Source organism: Macrotis lagotis, chromosome 5, assembly GCF_037893015.1.
Source record: "Macrotis lagotis isolate mMagLag1 chromosome 5, bilby.v1.9.chrom.fasta, whole genome shotgun sequence".
NCBI lineage: Eukaryota > Metazoa > Chordata > Mammalia > Peramelemorphia > Peramelidae > Macrotis > Macrotis lagotis.
This window is the reverse complement of record NC_133662.1, coordinates 132,719,366-132,738,587: the sequence shown is the minus strand read 5'-3', so window position 1 is coordinate 132,738,587 and position 19,222 is coordinate 132,719,366. Positions and strand designations below refer to the sequence as shown.

Genomic DNA, 19,222 nt, shown 5'->3' with positions numbered 1-19,222 from the left:
AATCTCTGCTCTCAAGAAACTCACATCATATTTGCTTTATTGCATATATTTGAATAAATACATCATCTCTCATGCAACATTTTAAGCTTCTTGCAGTAAAGGAAAAGTTTTATTCTTTTTTGCACCTCTCAGTATCTAATACTGTACCTTACTTATAAAAGATTCTTTAATAAATATTAGTTGGACAGATGAATGGATTCAGTTATATTTGTAGAAGTTATACAACACCAGAACATGTTATTAAATAAATGAAGCTTTAAAATCTTCTCCCATTAGACACTTGAGAGGCAAACAAAAGACTTTCTTTCCAGGATAGCTTAGATCAGGAAATTCTTAACATGGGATTCATGAACTTTTTATTAATAAATATTATGATAACTGTACTTTAGTATAATCTTCTTTTTTATACTATATATTTTATTTTATATTTAAAAATTTAATTCCGAGAATTCTAACACATTAAAAAAGATTAATTACCTCAGAGTTAGACATACTTTTGGGGCAGCTAGGTGGCATAGTGGATAAAGCACCAGCCTTGGAGTCAGGAGTACCTGGGTTCAAATCTGGTCTCAGACACATAATAATTACCTAGCTGTGTGGCCTTGGGCAAGCCATTTAACCCCATTTGCCTTGCAAAAAAAACCTAAAAAAAAAAGTAGACATAGTTTTGTCTGGAAGTCAGGAATTATCATCTTAGATGATCTCAAAGATCTATTCAGTTCAATGGTATTAAAAATTCAACAAGTACATTTAATAGAATGTACATGATATAATTTTATTCTATAAAGTCCCTTAACATCTCCACTTCAATTTTATTTCCAAAGTGGGTATAATATTCCCTAAACTACAAACTAGAAACAAATAATCTGAGGATAATATAATGAAATTCTAATAAAGCAGAGCATTTCCTGTATTATTCCTCCAAAATTATTTCTAATTCCTGACTTTTGAAATGATAATAAATTCTTTATGATACATGTCTATTTGTTAATTGTGTATTAGGAATTGTAATGGAGAAATCAGTGAAGAGCCTAGAATATAGAAAACCAAACAGGTCTGAGATTTTTATTCTATCTTCGAAGTTTTTAATGTGTAATTGTAAGAGATTCTTATTGTTTAAATCTTTTTATTATTTGTCCCTTTTTAATTTAAATATTTGTTTTTTCAACTACTATTATTAACTCTCCTAAGCTCTCAAATAGCAGAATCAGACAAACCATGTGACAGGACCATTATATCCCTAAGCTTCAGAGTCATGAAGCAGAGTCATGGGCATTCTTCTCTGATCTCCAGAGTAGATAAAACTAAAGTCAAACGAAGGAAAATAATTCATCTTTGGGCTACCAAGTCTGCGAAAAATCACCAAATTCCTAAATTCCAAACTTAGGGACTACTCCCTTTCCTAGATAATTACTGATCATATTAGGATAAACATACCTCTCACAGGAGAAACAAACATAGCTAATTTGATCTTCATAGCAAGACATTTACTATTATAAAATTTTAAGAATAGGTGAATAAATTTTCAAAAGTTTGCTTTAAAAATGAAAGTAGTATTATAACTTACCTATGTTATAATATCTCTTTAACTCTGTTCGCCTGATCTCTTTTAACTGATTATTTTTTCTCTTTTTTTTCTCTTCATCAGTTAAATATTCCACCTCTTCCACAGGAATGCTGCAATTATCTTGTTCTGAAATAACCGCTCTAGCATCTTCTTTTCCAGCCTGAGTCTTAGTTGTAGTGCTGCGAGAATTGACTGATGCTGCCTCAGAATTTTGTTTGGCTTGCTTTTTCTTTTTCAACCTGGATGGAGGTGAAAAACATCATTAGAAAGAAACTACTTTGGCACTTTTATTTTTTGTCTTCGTGGGCTTCTGGTAACTAATTGATGGATATACTGAAGTCCTTTCTCATATATTATTTTCAGTTATATGTTCTTGCTAATTACATTTACCTTTCCCATTTGCAAGTATTAAACTTTTATGATGATAAAATGCAGAACTCCTTCCAGTTATGTTTTTTTAACAAGGCAAATGGGGTTAAGTGGCTTGCCCAAGGCCACACAGCTAGGTAATTATTGTCTGAGACTGTATTTGAACTCAGGTACTCCTGACTCCAGGGCCGGTGCTTTGTCCATTATGCCACCTAGCCGCCCCAACCTTCCAGTTATTTTTAAGAAATTCTGTTAAAAGATACATTATTTAGCCCTGAAGAAAGGTAAGGATTTTTTTCCCTAGAAGATACTAGTTTTCCTTGGAGATACATAAATCCTCTTTTGCAATCTCACAATATGGTTTCTTATACTAAAAACATGTTTATTTTTATTTATTTAGTTAGTTAGTTAGTTTTTGCAAGGCAATGGGGTTAAGTGGCTTGCCCAAGGCCACACAGCTAGGTGTCTGAGCTCAGATTTGAACTCAGGTACTCCTGACTCCAGGGCCAGTGCTCTATCTGCTGCACTACCTAGCCACCCCTAAATATTGTCTAACTTTTTAAAAAATTTCCTAAATTGATGTTCAAGCTAATATTTGTGAGCCTGGACAGTAATGATTAAGATTTAAAAGCATATGCTTTTAAATCTCTTGCTATTAATTGCCTAGGATAGGTAATATCTACTATTATTTACTAAATACTGTGACAAAAACTATACTAATTAATTCATCTTTCAATTTATACTTTCAACATTCCCAAGTCACAGAAATGCAAATAAGTATTTTTCTAATAATTCATAAAATATCACATCTATTCACATTTTGTACTTAAGGTATCACACCTTTACAAATAAAGGTGGAGGGTGCAACTAAATGGCACAAGGGATAGAGCATGAGTCCTGGAATCAGGATGGACCTGAGTTCAAATCCAACCTTAGCTGTGTGACCTTGGGCAAGTCACTTAACCCTATTACCTTGCAAAAATCCCCGCCCCAAAAAACCCAACCCAAACCCAAACCAAATAAAGGAGAAAGGGGTGTATACTCTCACTCCTTATAAAGCACTGTTTGTTTATTATAATTAAATAGCATTCAGTTCCATAATTTTTTTGTTCTGCTTCATTTTATTTCCAATGTTGTAGTCAGTGTGTATTACATCCTTGTATTTTTAGGTTCTTCTTACTTTATATTAGTTCATATATGTTTGAATTCTTCATAGTCATTATTTCTTAATGGTGTGATAACATTCCATTATATTCATCTAACAATCTGTTGAGATATTCCCATTCATTGACATTTACTGATTCTAGTTTTTTTTAACCATAAAAAAAGTGAATATGTTGGGACTTTTTTCTCTTCTGTCTTTGACCTTTTTGACCTAGGTCATACCATCTAGAATATCTGGGTTATGGATAGTTTAGTCACTTTTTTTTTGTTTAATACAATTAGTTACTGCTTTCCAGAGGGCCACTAGATGGTACGCTGGATAAAATGCCAAGCATGGAGTCAGGAAGACTGAATTCAAATCTGATTTCAGTCACTTACTAGTTGTGGGACCCTGAGCAAGTCACTTAACCTTGTTTGCCTCAGTTTCTCATCTATCAAACTGGAGAAGGAAATGATAAACCATTCTATTTGCCAAAAAAATCCTAGATGAGGTCACAAAGAGTCAGACAAGGCTGAAAATTGCTCTCCAGAATGCTTGGGCCAAATCATAGTTCCACCCACAGTATATTAGCATGTTTGTCCTCTCTCGGCTTTCCTAAGATTGACAATTCTCACCTTTTACCATCTTTGACAATTTGCTGTTTAGATGAAAACTCAGAATTGTAACAATTCTCACCTTCTCCCATCTTTGACAATTTGTTGGTTAAGATGAAACCGCACAATTGTTTTCAATTTTGATGAATCTTTCATATGGATACTACAAATTGTAATTCTTTTAAGAAGCATTTGTTGGGCAACTAGATGCCACAGTAGATAAAGCACTGGCCCTGAAGACAGGAGGACTTGAGTTCAAATTTGACCTCAGATTTAATAATTAATAATTACCAGGGCGGCTAGGTGGCACGATGGATAAAGCACCAGCCCTGCAGTCAGGAGTACCTGGGTTCAAATCCAGTCTCAGACACTTAATAATTACCTAGCTGTGTGGCCTTGGGCAAGCCACTTAACCCCATTTGCCTTGCAAAAAAAAAAACCTAAAAAAAATAATTTCCTAGCTGTGTGACCTTGGGCAAGTCACTTAACCCTACTGCCTGGCAAATACAAAAACAAAACCAAAGAAAAAAGCATTTGCTCATATACCTTGACTATCCTAAATGGCTAAAGAAATTAAAACATTTTTTTTTCTTCAGGTTAGTCATAGTCTTTCAGTTCCACTTCTAGATTTTTCTTTGCCCTTCTGAGTATGTGTACAATTTGAATGTATGCTAATGGAAAAAAAATGTGGTAAGTGGAAAGAACAAGTCAATGGCATTAGTTGATAGGCAATGATTTTTATGACTAAGATTTGTTAACAGTTTACTTTAAAATGAGAGGTATATTACTTCCAACAATGTTTTTATATTTTTATTTATAAAGTTGAGGTGATAAAGACTGTCTCCTCACAACTTAAAATTATGTCATCAGGATAAATTAAGTTTTGTGATATTTGTAAAATATTCTGACTCCTTAAGATTCCAGCACTGAGTTATGGAGCTCTTATTCATTGCTTAGCAGTCAGTATCTCAGTTTTTAATCTTGCTAATAAATGAGTTGCTAGGCAGGCAAGCATGCAATAGACCAATACTCTTCCTGTTAGTTCAGATCAGTTATCCATTTTTTGGTTGATGATGATAATAATAATAATAATAATAATAATAATAATAATAATAATAATAATAATACCAGAATAGACAATGGGAAGTCTTATAAAAGAATAATATTTAAAAATAGTAAATAAATAATTTTCTCTCTTTTATCATGAGTCAAACTTTGAAATGTTATAGTGGTAAAAAAAGGAGGTGGTTCTTCTTTGCAAATGAGTCATATAAAATCCCCAAATAAAACAACTTTTCCCTAAATCTGGATTATTATTGAAGACTGAAATTAAAATTCAGTACCCCTGATACCATGAAGACAAGCAAACCAATTCATAAAGAGAAGGTCTGCCTAGAAAAAGAGATATTTTCATGTCAAATATTTACAGTGTTAGTTTTGCTATGGTTTTTGTTAACCTTAGTGGCTAATAAAAACATATCAATTGAACCTGGGTTCCACTTCAAAGGATATTGTTTGATGGAAGGGAAAAAAGAGCAAGCAAAGACTATTTCAATTCAATTTGAAATTTTTAACTACTTAACAATGGTAGTAATTTTTCTACTTTAAACTGAAAGTCACATATAAATGACCCCCTTCCTGTTTACTCAAGAAAATTAAATTTTTCTCTAGGGCATATACTCTTAGTGAATATCATTAAAGGGGAAGATCTCTAAAACACATTGAATAAGATATGATCAGTTCCATCAGTTTTTTAATTCCCCCCCTTCTACAGCAAACCTCAAACTGTCATAATTTCAAGAACTGCAAAATAGCATAGATACTAAATTATCTGTTATGGGGAGGTTTTAAAGTTATATTTGAACATTTTTTATGAAAATTTAAGAATGTTTAATGAGCTCAGAAGAATTCAGCCCTCACCCCAGGACACCAAAACTCAGCAGTCCCATTCTGAACATTGTACTAGAAAGAAAGAACTCCATCTAAATCTCAAGTGAAAATTATACATCTTCTGAGTGATATCAAATTTCCATCTTCCCCCTCCTTAAAAATGAATGTCCCACAGGGCAGCTAGGTGGCATAGTGGATAAAGCACCAGCCCTGGAGTCAGGAGTACCTGGGTTCAAATCTGGTCTCAGACACTTAATAATTGCCTAGCTGTGTGGCCTTGGGCAAGCCACTTTAACCCTGTTTGCCTTACCAAAAAAAACCCAAAAAAACAAAACCTAAAAAAAAAAAGAATGTCCCCCCCCTCCAAATTTCAAATTCTCAAAAAAGTCAAATTTCTCTTCTCTAAACCCCAAGGAAGGTGAGATGTCATAATCCAGGCTTGGGGTTCATTCTATGGCAAAGAGTGCATTAAAAAATTCTCTAGAAAAAAAGTGAATACTTTCATTACCCAAAGGGCACTGTCTAACCTAGCAGGAAGCAAATCCTAGAAGGAAAACGGAGAAACAGCAAGGTGAGAGGTAATTTTCTCTGTAGTCCAACTCTACTCTACCCCAGGGCTCTCCAGGGGCAAACTTGCAGTGAGCTCACTTGATCTTTTCTTGCATATGCCATACCCTGCCTCCCCCAGGAAAGACTGTAAGCTTGCCAGGGTCTATCCTGATACAAAAGAGGTGAGTCTACTCAGCTTCTTCTGAACCTAGCTTTCTCCTGGGAGCTCTGGAGAACAGACATTCCTTCAGTTTGTAAACAATGCTGAGAAAGAAATTTTCCAAAGCAACATTAGAACAGAAAACAAGGATTGGTAGCCAACAAAAAAGTACTAGTGCTGCTGCTGCTACTGCTGCTGCTGCTGGAAGATGTAGCTACGAAATGATTGAAATTTGGGGGTCCTCTGGCTTCAATCTTACTGAGGATGGCATCATAGTAAGGATTGAAATCCATCCTGTTATAGTTACCCAGACAAACAAACTTGATGGGCCATCTCTTCCAATTCTTTTTGGAAAGAGTCCCCAAACCAGGTGTGAAAGTATTATTTATATTACTAGAGAAACCTCCATGTCCCATAGTTGTTGCAGATGGGTTTAAGGTAGAATAACAAAACTGTCTTAATCTTCATTCCTCTTATTAATGATTTGGAAAGTTTTTTGGTAGCTATTATTATAGTCTGTATTTTTTCCCTGCAAGACTGCTTGTTTATATCTTTTGAACATTTATATGTTAGAGAACAGCTCATTCTTTTTTTAAATTTTTTTAATTTTATTTTTTTAATTCTCATTTTGTACTAATTTTTTTTACATTAATAAAATATTCTTTTTTTAAGAGTAAGCAAAATACCCCTCCTCCCATGAATATAGACTTGCTTGGGCGATAAAGTAAAGGGGAGAGAAAAAAATTAAAATTAAAAAAAGAATAATAGTAGTAATTGTAGGTATGGCCAAGTGGCTCACTGGACGAAGCACCAGCCCTGCAGCCATGAGCATCCCAGCCCACATCCAGCCCCGTAGACAGGCCACCCAGCCCCATTTGCCCTGTACCCCCCCCAAATAATAATAATAAAAAATGTGCTTCAGTCTTTGTTCCAACACCAACAACTCTGTCATGTGTGGATTGCATTCTTTATGATAAGTCCATTGCAAAAGTTACTTCCATATTTTTCCAACATTGCCATTGCTGATAGCAACTCCCTCCTTTTTTATTTCTCCACTACCATGTACTATATTTTCTCTCTCCTTTCACTCTGACTCTGGTGTAGGGTCCCTGAATGGCACAGCAGACACAGCAGGTCCTAGGGCCAAGAAACCCTGAGCCCCCATATCACCCCTTAGGCCCAGAATCCACCTGGCCCTATGGTCCTGGACAGGTCTTCCAATCCCAGCCCCTTGCAAGAAGTAAAAAGGAAAATATGTTATATCTGACCACTCTCCCCCCATGATCCATCCTCTCCTCCATCACTCACACACCCCCTTCCCCATCCCCCTTCTCTCCTTCTTATTCCAGAAGCCTATACCCCATTGAGTATATATGCTGTTTCCTCTCCTAGCCACCTCTGATGAGAGCAAAGATTCCCTCATTCCCCCTTGCCTTCCCCTCTTCCATATCATTGCAATAGCTCAATGTAATAAAGAAAAAACTTATTATATGAGATATCTTGGCCTATTCCCCTCTCCTTTTTCTTTCTCCCAATACATTTCCCTTTTTTTTTCTATTGACTCCATTTTTACACATTTTATCTTCGAATTCAGCTTTCTCCTGTGCTTCAACTATAAAAGCTCCCTCTACCTGCTCTATTAACTGAGGAGGTTCATATGAGTATTACCAGTGTCATTTTTCTATGCAGGAATACATGCAGTTCATCATCAAGTCCCTCATATTTCCCCCCTCTCCTCCAATCTCCGTGCTTCACCTGAGTCCTGTATCTGAAGATCAAACCTTTTCAGCTCTGGCCATTCCAAAAGGAACATTTGAAATTCCCCTGGTTCATTGAAAGTCCATCTTTTTCCCTGGAAGAGGACATTTAGCCTTGCTGGGTAGTTCATTCTTGGCTGTATTCTAAGCTCTTTTGCCTTCCGGTATATTGTATTCCAAGCCCTACGAGCTTCCAATGTAGTTGCTGCTAAGTCCTGTGTGATTCTGACTGCAGCTCCATGATATTTGAACTGTGTCCTTCTGGCTGCTTGTAATATTTTCTCTTTGACTTGGGAGTTCTGGAACTTGGCTATAATATTCCTGGGGGTTGGTTTTTTGGGATCTCTTTCTCGGGGGAATCGGTGGATTCTCTCCATTTCTATTTTGCCCTCTGCTTCTAGAATATCAGGGCAATTTTCCTGTAGTAATTCTTTGAAAATGATGTCAAGGCTCTTTTCCTGATCATGACTTTCAGGTATTCCAATAATTTTCAAATTGTCTTTCCTAGGTCTGTTTTCCATATTAGTTGTTTTTTCAATGAGATATTTCGCATTTTCTTCTAATTTTTCATTTTTTGGTTTTGAAGTATTGATTCCTGATTTCTGGTAAATTCATCAACCTCCCTGAATTCTATTCTTTGTCTGAAGGATTTGTTCTCATCAGAGAGTTTTCTTATCTCTTTTTCCATCTGGCCAATTTTGCTTTTTAAGGCCTTCTCCTCAATAACTTTTTGAACTGTTTTATCCATTTGACCTAAGCTGGTTTTTAGCATGCTATTTTCTTCAGCATTTTTTTGGATTTCCTTGACTAAGCTGCTGACTTCATTTTTCATGTTTTTCCTGAATCTCTCTCCTTTCTTTTCCCAGTTTTTCTTCCAACTCCTTCATTTGATTTTCAAAGTCTTTTTTGAGCTGTGTCATAGCCTGAACCCAATTTCTGTTCTGTTTGGAGTCTTTAGATGCAGGAGCTTGTACCTCCTCATCTTCAGACTGAGTAGTTTGATCCTTCTTGGGCTCATGAGCAAAATATTTCTATTGGTCTTCCTCTTATTTCTCTGCTTGCTCATTTTCCCAGCCTGAGCCTGGTTTTGGGGTGCTTCTTGAGCTTTTGGGACACTCCCACAAGGGTCTCAGTGTGTGAGGCTCTGTCCTCCCTCCTAGTCTGTGAATGACCATAAGCGCCCCCCTCTGCCACAGGGCTGAGGTGGGGGGGAACCCTGCTATTCTATTGGGGGGCCTAGACTGGGATCAGGATCTGAATGTGGTCAGAGCCCCAGAGTCCTGTTCCAGAGGCAGAGGACAGAGCTTGGCAGTCTCTCTTCACTCCCCTCCCTCAGCTCAATGGGCTCATGCCCTGGAGGCTCCTGCTTAAGGTCTCTGCCTGCTTCTGTTTCCGGATCTGGGCTGGGAAAAAACCAAGTTGCTTGCTGTGTGCCCTGAGGGCTGGGTTCCATGTGCTCACTCTGGCAGAGGTCCCCAGTTGTTCCCCCACTTTGTGTCCGGCGCTCCCCGGGGTGCAGCTCAGGAGACTCCCCCGCTGCTGTGACTCCCAGCGCCCTGGGGCTGCCTCCGGGAGGCTGAAGTTCTTTCGCTCTGGTGGGCCACCCCTCTGGCGACCGCCCCTCCAACCACAGGGAGCAGAGCCTTTTTGCTCTTTTCCAGGTTACCTTGAGTAGGAGGACCGCCTCAATGGGTCCCTTTGTGGGTTCTGTCTATTGAAAGTTTAGTTAGAGTCCTTAGTTTCACGTTTTATCAGAGAGTGCTTAAGACTTGATCCCTTCATGTTGCCATCTTGGCTCCGCCTCCCCCCCCAACAGCTCATTCTTACATACATTTTAAATTGGCTCCCAATATAGTTTAGATTACAGTCATTTGGCAGATTTCTTCAATTCAAAGAAATTCAAAGAATTCTTTCTCAAGCAACTATTTCCCTCAATTTTACTCACATTGATTTTGGTTTTGCATAAGTTTGTTTTAATAAATTTTATTTAATTTATCTCCTGTGATTTTCTATATACCTTGTTTAGCAAGAACTTTGGAGATATTATCCTAAAGAACATAGTTCCAAAAGCAGTAAAAGGAAATTGCTTTCTCCAAGCCACAGGCATGTGGTAAATTTATCTTTTTAAATTCTGAATAAAGTCTCTTGAACTTTGCAAACAGGAATTTTGAGATGATTCTTACTGCAAAAGAATTTATTCATTTGGAGTTTCACTTCCCCGTCTTATTGAAATAGAAAACCCTGCCCAGAGATTAATCTAACTGTGACCTATGTGGGAATAATAAAAATAAACTAGAAACAAGGATAGAAGAATCAGTGAGTCTGTGACAAATCACTAGGATTTTTGTTAGTAATCAGAGGAGAGGTTTATGGTGCTTTTTTTCCTCTTTTGTAGATTAAGGAAGTTCATTTTCAGCTATAACTTGGGGTTCCACTATTTTATTTTATTTTTATTTTTTTAGTTTTTTCAAGGCAGTGGGGTTAAGTGGCTTGCCCAAGGCTACACAGCTAGGTAATTATTAAGTGTCTGAGGCTGGATTTGAACTCAGATACTCCCAACTCCAGGACCGGTGCTCTATCCACTGTGCCACCTAGCCGCCCCTGGGATTACATTATCTTTACAAGAGATGATCATCTAAACAAAGAATATATAGTCTGAGCAATCCCCAAGCAAGTCTCTTGTTCTCAGTTTATTGCTCTATAAAATGAGAAGTTGGACTAAATGATCATATCTAAAGTATTGTCTGAATTAAAAAAAAAAGCTCTATTTTAAATTTAGGAGAAAAAGAACAAAAGTAACTATTTGGTGGTGAATCTTTGTTTTCTGAATAAAATCCTTCTTTCACTGTATTGTGGATGAAACTATTCTCCAAATAATCTAATCTTCCTCACTTCTCTTAGTTCTAACTGATGCCAAGAGCACCAAGGCTACTGTTGCTGTGAGCAGCATCGAATATGAGGGGGATGGTTAAGTTGAGGGGGAATGCTTTTCACACTAAAGCGTTGCTGACATCACAATAACGAACCCTTTGGTATGTCCAGTACTTAGCTCAGTATCTAACAAATGGAAGGTGCTTAATGAGTGTTTTATTGATTGAATGACTGATTAGGCCTCAAGGAGCAGAAATCTGGCTTTATTAACCTGCTAAAAATAGAAACTCTTAATAGCCTAAAACACAGAACAGGAAGGGAGGCAAATCGGAACAAAAGGATTTTTCCAAAACAGTCCATTGATGGCAATATTTTTATTATGCTTATATTGCTATTTTTGTTTCTTACATCATCACACTTACCATAGTATCCTTCTCCCTTTTGCTCTCCAAGTTATTCTATAACTAATAGATTTATAAAAAAGGGAAAAATTAGTACAACTGATCAAAAACACATATAATATTTAACACCTTTGGGAAAAAATTAGCACAACTGATCAAAAACACATAATATGCAACATCTTTGGACCTTCTACGAGGGATCAGTTGTGCCTATATTCTCCAGTTTCTTCATTCAAGTCATGTTTATCTTTATAATTTTGTTATTATTCACTTTTGACTTTTTTTTGCATGTGTAGTTGTTATTTCCATTTACACTATTCTAATTATTATGTATTATTGTTTTCTTGGCTCTGCTTACTTACCTAAATCAATGTATGTAGCACTTTCAATGTTTCTCTATATTCATTACATACATCATTTCTTACAGCATAGTAATATTCTATTAAACTCATGTATTATACCTTTGTTTAGTTTTGTTCACAACCAATGAGCATCTATTTTATTTCCAATTCTTTGTTAAAAGAAAGAAAATAAATAAGCACCTTCTCATTTATAAATTGACCATAGAAAAACTGTTCTTTTGGGGTACTCAGAATACACATTGCATTCATACATAGGTTTATGTAGAAACGTGTAGACCTTATTTTCTCTAGATTGTTCCTGTAAATAAAATCTATCAGGAAAATTCAGCATTCATTCAGCAAACATTTATTAGGCACCTGGTGTATGCAAGTTACTACATTAGACACTGGAAGAAATAGAAAAGTTTAGAAGACATAGTCGCTTGTTTCCTTTCTAAAATTTACAATTAAATGGGGATTCTTAACCTGAACTTTATTTTTAATATTTTGATACTTGTATTTCAACATTTACAATTTTATTTCACTTTGTCCATTTAAAAATATGATGCTTGGAAATTAAGTGAATGCCCTTCAATTGGGGAATGGATTAACAAACTGTGGCATATGTATGTCATGGAACACTATTGTTCTATTAGAAACCAGGATGTTTGGGTATTCAGGGAAGCCTGGAAGAATTTGCATGAACTAATGCTGAGTGTGATGAGCAGAACTAAAAAAAACATTATACACCCTAACAACAACATGGGTATGATGATCAACCTTGATGGACTTGCTCATTCCATCAGTGCAACAACCAGGGACAATTTGGGGCTGGCTGCCATGGAGAATACCATCTGTATCTAGAGAAAGAAAGAATTATGGACTTTGAACAAAAACCAAAGACTATTACCTTCAAATTAGAAAAAAAAATTATCTTATTATGTAATTTTACTCTCATGATTTATTTTTCTTCCTTAAGGACATGATTTCTCTGTCATTACATTTAACTGAGATCAATGTAAACCATGGAAACAATGTAAAGACTAACAGACTGCCTTCTGTGGGGGGTGGTGGGAGGGAAGCAAGAATGGGGAAAAAATTGTAAAACTCAAATTAAATAAAATCTTTCTAAAAAAATAAAAAATAATATGATTCTGAGAAGGGGTCAGTAGTTTTCACTAGGCTCATAAAGAGATCCATGACACCAAAAAAAAGGTTAAGAAGCCTTGATTTATTGGAGGACAACCCACAACTTGAATACCTTGAAAGGATCTAATGGCCAATATTTCACAATAAGTGTCATTAGGGGTGTATAAACAAATTATTACGTGACGTAGAAAGAAGAACGTTGTGCCAGCAGGTTGGGAATCAGGGGACACTTATGGAGAATATACTGGTCTATATCTTATTCATTATGTAACTCAAATTTTTTCCTGGGCATTTGCATATAAATTACTCCAAGGTTATTTGTCCCCTACCACCCTGTAAAGCAATGTGGCATAGTAGAATGGAAATTAGAATTTGTATCAAAATACGGAAGTTCAAAAACTATCTCTGACATTTAGTATCTGTTGACTTTGGTCAAACAAATTTCTTACCATCTCTGGTCTGCAGTTTCTCCTCTATAAAAGGGGAGGGGGTTCAACTAGCAAATGGGGTTAAGTGGCTTACCCAAGACTGGATTTGAACTCAGGTACACCTGACTCCAGGGCTGGTGCTCTATCCATTGCACCACCTAGTTGCTCCTCAACTAGATTATTACTAAAATTCCTTCTTACCTTTAAATCTATACTCTGATTACCTAACTACCTGCCAACTGAATGGGATGATCTTATAGATGAGGACACTCATCCCACTCCCACATATCTGTCTTCTATTATCATTGCATACTCTGCATTGCTTTTTGGAAGGGGGGCAATACCTTCTTTTTAATAACACCCAAATGATAAAACTTTCTGATGTGCCAGATCTGACAGCATTTGATTTTCCCAGGTCTAAGCTAGCTAAGAGCCTATTAGTGACAGAGTGAGAATTACAGAGGACATATTCTGTTCCCCTAAACTTTTCTCCCAGGTTTCAGTGGCTCTTCCAGTATCTAACATAGTAACTTGCACACATCTGGATGAGAATTCATGCTTCATTTTCACTCCCAACCCAATTAATATTATTCTTTCCATCTGCCTGGGCTTTGACTGCAGTGACCTAAGCAAATGGAAGCAAATACTTATAATAGTTTAGAATGGCATGATTCCTGAGGTTTCTGCCTGATTCTCATCAGGTTCTTCCACATATTTTCTGCCTGCTTTCTGGATCTTTGGTGAAATTCCAACCCATCTGCCTCCTTCTACACCAGATTGCCAGGTCTCTCAGTCCCACTTACTATCCTAAGTCAGGTGGACAGAGCACCAGACCTGGAATTGGGAAAGCCTGAATTCAAATCTGGTCTCAGACACTTGAAGTTTATTAACTATGTGACCTTAAGCAAGTCACTTAACCCTGACTCTCCATTTCTAACCATCCTGATTAATATATGACCACTGAGCCCAGATAGTTCCAGAGGAAAAAGTGAGGCTGGTGACTTAGCATAGCATCCTCTCACTCAAATCCAATTCATTTGCTTATCATGGCATCACCTCCTAATGTCATGATCCTCTTTGAGAACAAAGGACAAACATCATCACTATTGTTAAGTAGGGTTTGAGAGTTCATTAGATTCTTTCCTGTTTGTTTCTGAGACTGTGTCCCACAAGCTAAAAACATTATCTGCTCACAGCCCTTATCCCAATGCTGATAAGCATAAATGTTTATTCTGTTGTATTTTTCCAGTCTCATTGATTCTCCCATCTTTAAGCAGCCTGGTGACCTTCCATTCTCCAGTGCCTCAATGCAAGTGTTGCACTTAGTACATTTGCCCAGATTGGTGTCAGCCCTACTGCAGTTCAGAATGCAGAACTCCACATAATTTCAAATTAAATCACTAGTCCTACCTTCCCCAATAGCAGGGATTATACCAAGTTCTTGAGACTATAGGTGTTGCTCCAAAGAGTGTTCAACTTGAAGAATTTATGGGTAAGTAAACCTTTGTCTAGGACCCATAAAGACAGTGACCTGGGGGCAGCTAGGTGGTGCAGTGGATGGAGTACCGGCCCTGGAGTCAGGAGTAAGTGAGTTTAAATCCAGCCTCAGACACTTAATAATTACCTAGCTGGGTGGCCTTGGGTAAGCCACTTAACCCCATTTGCCTTGCAAAAACCTAAGAGAGAGAGAGAGAGAGAGAGAGAGAGAGAGAGAGAGAGAGAGAGAAAGAATGAATGACCTGTCCACTGGTCACTTGTTAAGAAGACAACAGATAAGTACATGCTCAGAAATGTTGTGGGGCTGTATTGGATGGATGGATGAAGCACTTTTTGAGCACCAGTGTTAAGTGCTGGAGATATAAATGGAAGCAAAGCAGCTCCTACCTCCAAGCAGTACACTCTAACAGGGGAACACATGGTGCTAGAAAGGAGAGGCAAAGGGAGTAAGGGTACCTATGTGGAGGTGAGGAGCAAGAAGTAAGAGTTCAGAGGCAGTAGGGGAAGAAGTGAGCTGAAGTATGGCTAAAGTCCTTTCCAAAGCAGTAAATCTTGGGAGGAGGATGATGACAATTTTTAGTGATGTCATGGTATGCACTTGAATTGGATTTGAATACGAGGGTGCTGGACTAAGTCACCAGGCTCACTTTCTCCTATAGAGTCATAGGGGTCCATATGAAACAGCACTACTAGTGATGACCCTGGATGACAGGCTATCAGGGTGAGGTGACTTGCTCAAGATCACATGTCTGAGGCCTGACTTGAGGGCCAGAGATCTATCCACTGTGTCATCTAGCTTCTCTCCCTCTTGAGAGGTTATCCCCAATGGGAAGAGGAGGGCACTATGGTGTCAATGAGACATGAGGAGAAGGAGATAGAATCCAAATTGGAAGGTACAGACTATTGGAAAGATTGTCAGAGAACTCATTCTTTATATTGGCCTATAAAAGGAGACTTCTTCAAGGACTCTTGGTTTCTTTTTACCTCTTTCTTTCATCCAGAAAGATGCAGTAGGTGGTGGTACTGAAATACTTCCCTACCTTGAGCTTGTAAACAAAAGGTCTGCCTGTGGCAGAAGTTACTATGACTTGTTTATCCATAGGGTATAGGTGTTCCTAATCACCTATACTTTAACAGAAGTCAGAGGCTGGTGACCTAAGTATGGATTTTCCTGGCTCAAGAGATAGTAGAAGCTGGGAAATAAATGAATAAATACTACACATCTACTACGTGATAGAGGTTAACATGTTCTGTATTTTCCAATATATAACATGCACCCCTTTCCAAAAAATTTGGGGTCTAAAAACTGGGAGCATCTTATACAGTGGTTGTAGATTTAAAAAAAATAGGCTGATTACATGGCTAGAACAAGGGATAATGAATGGATGAATAGTATGCTCCTCTAGAACTCTTGTAATAAAGAAAAATAATGATTAAGCCTTTCAATCCATTGTCAACTTAGCTATCAAACTGAGCTTTCTAATGTGCAGGTCTAATCCCCATATTCAATAAATTCCAGTGAGTATTAGGTTTGTATCCCAAAAGAAAGGAAAAGGTCCTATATGTACAAAATATTTCTATTGGCTCTTTTGGGGTGACAAAAATTGGAAATTGAGAGGATACCCATTAATTGGGGAATAGCTAAACAAATTGTTCTATGTGATTATGATGGAATACTATTCTGCTATAAGAACTGATGAGGAGGATACTTTCAGAAAAACCTGGAAAGACCTACATGAATTGATGCAAAATGAAACGTACTGTATACAAAGTAATAGCAATATTGTCAGATGATCAGCTGCCAATGACTTGGCTATTCTCAGCAATACAATGATACAAGATAACTCAGAAGGACTTATGATAAAAAATATATCCGTCCCCAAAGAAAGAACTGATGGTTTCTGAATACAGATTGAAGCTTAATGTTTTTTACTTTATTTTTCTTGAGGTTTTTCTTTTTTGGTCTTTATTTTCTTTTGCAAGAATAGTTGCAACATGACTATTAAGAAAGTTTTCATGAGTGGGAATGCAGAATCTATATCAAATTATTTGTCTTCTCAATGAGGTGAAGAGGGAGGAAGGGAGAGAATTAGAGTTCATAGTTGAACTGGGGAAAAATAAAATACTAAATAAAACAAAAAATAATTCTGGGGAAGATTCATTGCTGTTTTAAAATCTACATTTGTTTGTTTATCAAGAAGCAATAAAATTTACAATTTTATATATCTTTAAAAAAATGTTTCAGTAGCTTCCTATCATATCCAAGGTCAAACCCTTCATGACTGGACCCTTACTATCTTTCAACTCTTCTTATGACTTATTCATCCCAAGTCCTCTGCAGTTCTCTGACACTGTCCTGCTTATTATTTCTCCAACAATACACTCCATATCCAGACTGGGAATATTCACTGCTGTCCCTCATATTCAGAAATCTATTTCTCTCCTCATTTCCATCTCCTCACTGTAAATGGTTTTCTTGGTTTCCTTCAATTCCCAGCTAAAATCCTTCCTTCTACAAGAAAACTTTTCTAGTCTCTCTCAGTGCTAAATGCCTTCTTTCTTTTGGTTATCTTCAATTTATCCTGCACATACTGTTTGCATATGATTTTTTTTTGTATGTTCTTTCCCTATTACACCACGAGCTCCTTAAGAGCAGAGACTATTTTTAGGGGTTTTTTTGGTATGTACAAGGCTTAGCAGAAAGCTTCTGGTACAAAAATGTGCTTAATAAGTGCTTATATATTATAAATAAGTAGAGAGAAAGACATACAATATCAATAAATTACACATATTTTATACAACCAAATGAATATTGTTTTATTCAAAGCAGTCATATTGAAGTTTATTTACTTGTTCCATTTTTTTTGCTTTACTCAAAACATTTCTGGGCCTCTTCTTTTAGTAGTACCATCAAAGCCTGTCTCACTTTTAAATATTTTTAGAGAGGAAAACTGCCAACCTCTGAAAGTGAATATTATTTCTGGAAATAATCAAAAAGTATTTGGAATCAAGTCTAAAATATAAGCTAATATGGAACAAACTAGGTAACATAATTTTTTATTGAAATGAAAAAAATTAAAATCAAGATGTGACAATAAAGAAATGAGAGTTTGCTTTTCTCATGTGGTTTATTAACTGGGTCTGGAAGCAATTTCAAAAGAAAAGTTTCAAAATCAAATTAAGCAATGGTAGTATCCCTGAAGAGTTATTAATAAGGGCACGGCAAGTGAGAAACATACTTTATCCATACAAAGGGGCACAGAAAAATACATAAAATATGAATTTGCAATCCCAGATGTATCAAGCCATTAGGAGAGGACAAAATTTTACATTATTCTTTGAGAACAAAATTAAGCAGATGTTATGCTCCATCTTGGGTTGACAACCATTAAGGGAAGTACTTGTTTTTATTTTATTTTAAAAAATTAATTCTATTTCATTACTTTATATATCATGACAGTAAGGAAGGAGCCAATGTCACTTTGTTTTTGTTTGTTTGTTTGTTTTAGTTTTTTTTGCAAGGGAATGGGGTTAAGTGGCTTGTCCAAGGCCACACAGCTAGGTAATTATTAAGTGTCTGAGGTTGGATTTGAACTCAGGTACTCCTGACTCCAGGGCTGGTACTCTATCCACTGTGACACCTAGCTGCCCCTGTCATTTTATTTTTAAATATTTAAGCATAAAGAAAGAAAAAAGGCTTCAAGTCTACAGCAATAATTCTCAGAACAAGACTGTTTTTGTGCCACCCTGCATTTGGTTTTCTCTATTTTGAAGGAAAAGTGTTGGCAACTTTGTGAGCATCAAAAGATTGAGAGAACAAGAAACCAGAGGTTCAGAAGGTAAAATTCATGAAAAATTTTTCAAACAGCTCTGAGCACGAAGAGTAGTCCTATTTGCCCCAGCAAATAAGTAAACTCAACAAAAGAATGACAGTAACTTATTCATAGGCCATACCACATTTGGAAGTGAATTTGGTGAGGAGAATGCTTTGTAGCTACTGTTTTAAGGTTGAGCCCACTTTCCCCAAGGAATGAATTGATATACACATGATTGTACCCCTAGGTTGTTAGGTGTAAATGTTTATAATTCTTTCTTGCTATATTTTCTCAATGTAAAACTTAATAGATTTTAATCGTTAAAATGGTATTGGGGAACTTATCACTTAAGAGGAGTACAACTTGAAGGTAGCCTCAAGTCAATAACAAAAGAAAACCTCTTTCCTCCTTAGAAAAATTCCAAGAACCCAGAGTAGGAGGTATAGCCATGAGTGTTGTCCACAGAACCTGACTCATCAGGGTGGAAGGGAGTTTGGATAATTATACTTTGTTTTTCAATTTTATATTCTATATAAGATATTATGCAAAAGGAGACACTTCAAAAATATTTGGAATGAAAGAATATGAAATAAGATTGTAAAAAATCATGCCTGCATGAGTTAGAATTAATGGAACTGCATCAGTTAGAATTAAAACAAATTAACCATTC

At 36.6% G+C, this 19,222-nt stretch overlaps 1 protein-coding gene across 5 annotated transcripts in view; it reads right to left on the bottom strand.

Moving 5' to 3' along the window:
* NCOA7 (nuclear receptor coactivator 7) overlaps positions 1-19,222 on the bottom strand; it is a 187,683-nt gene that overhangs the window by 100,857 nt on the left and 67,604 nt on the right. For all 5 annotated transcript variants that reach the window (XM_074187512.1, XM_074187511.1, XM_074187515.1 and 2 more), the window contains exon 3: positions 1,568-1,806. In XM_074187512.1, coding sequence (XP_074043613.1) covers positions 1,568-1,806 — 239 coding nt within the window. The remainder of the gene's footprint in view (positions 1-1,567; positions 1,807-19,222) is intronic.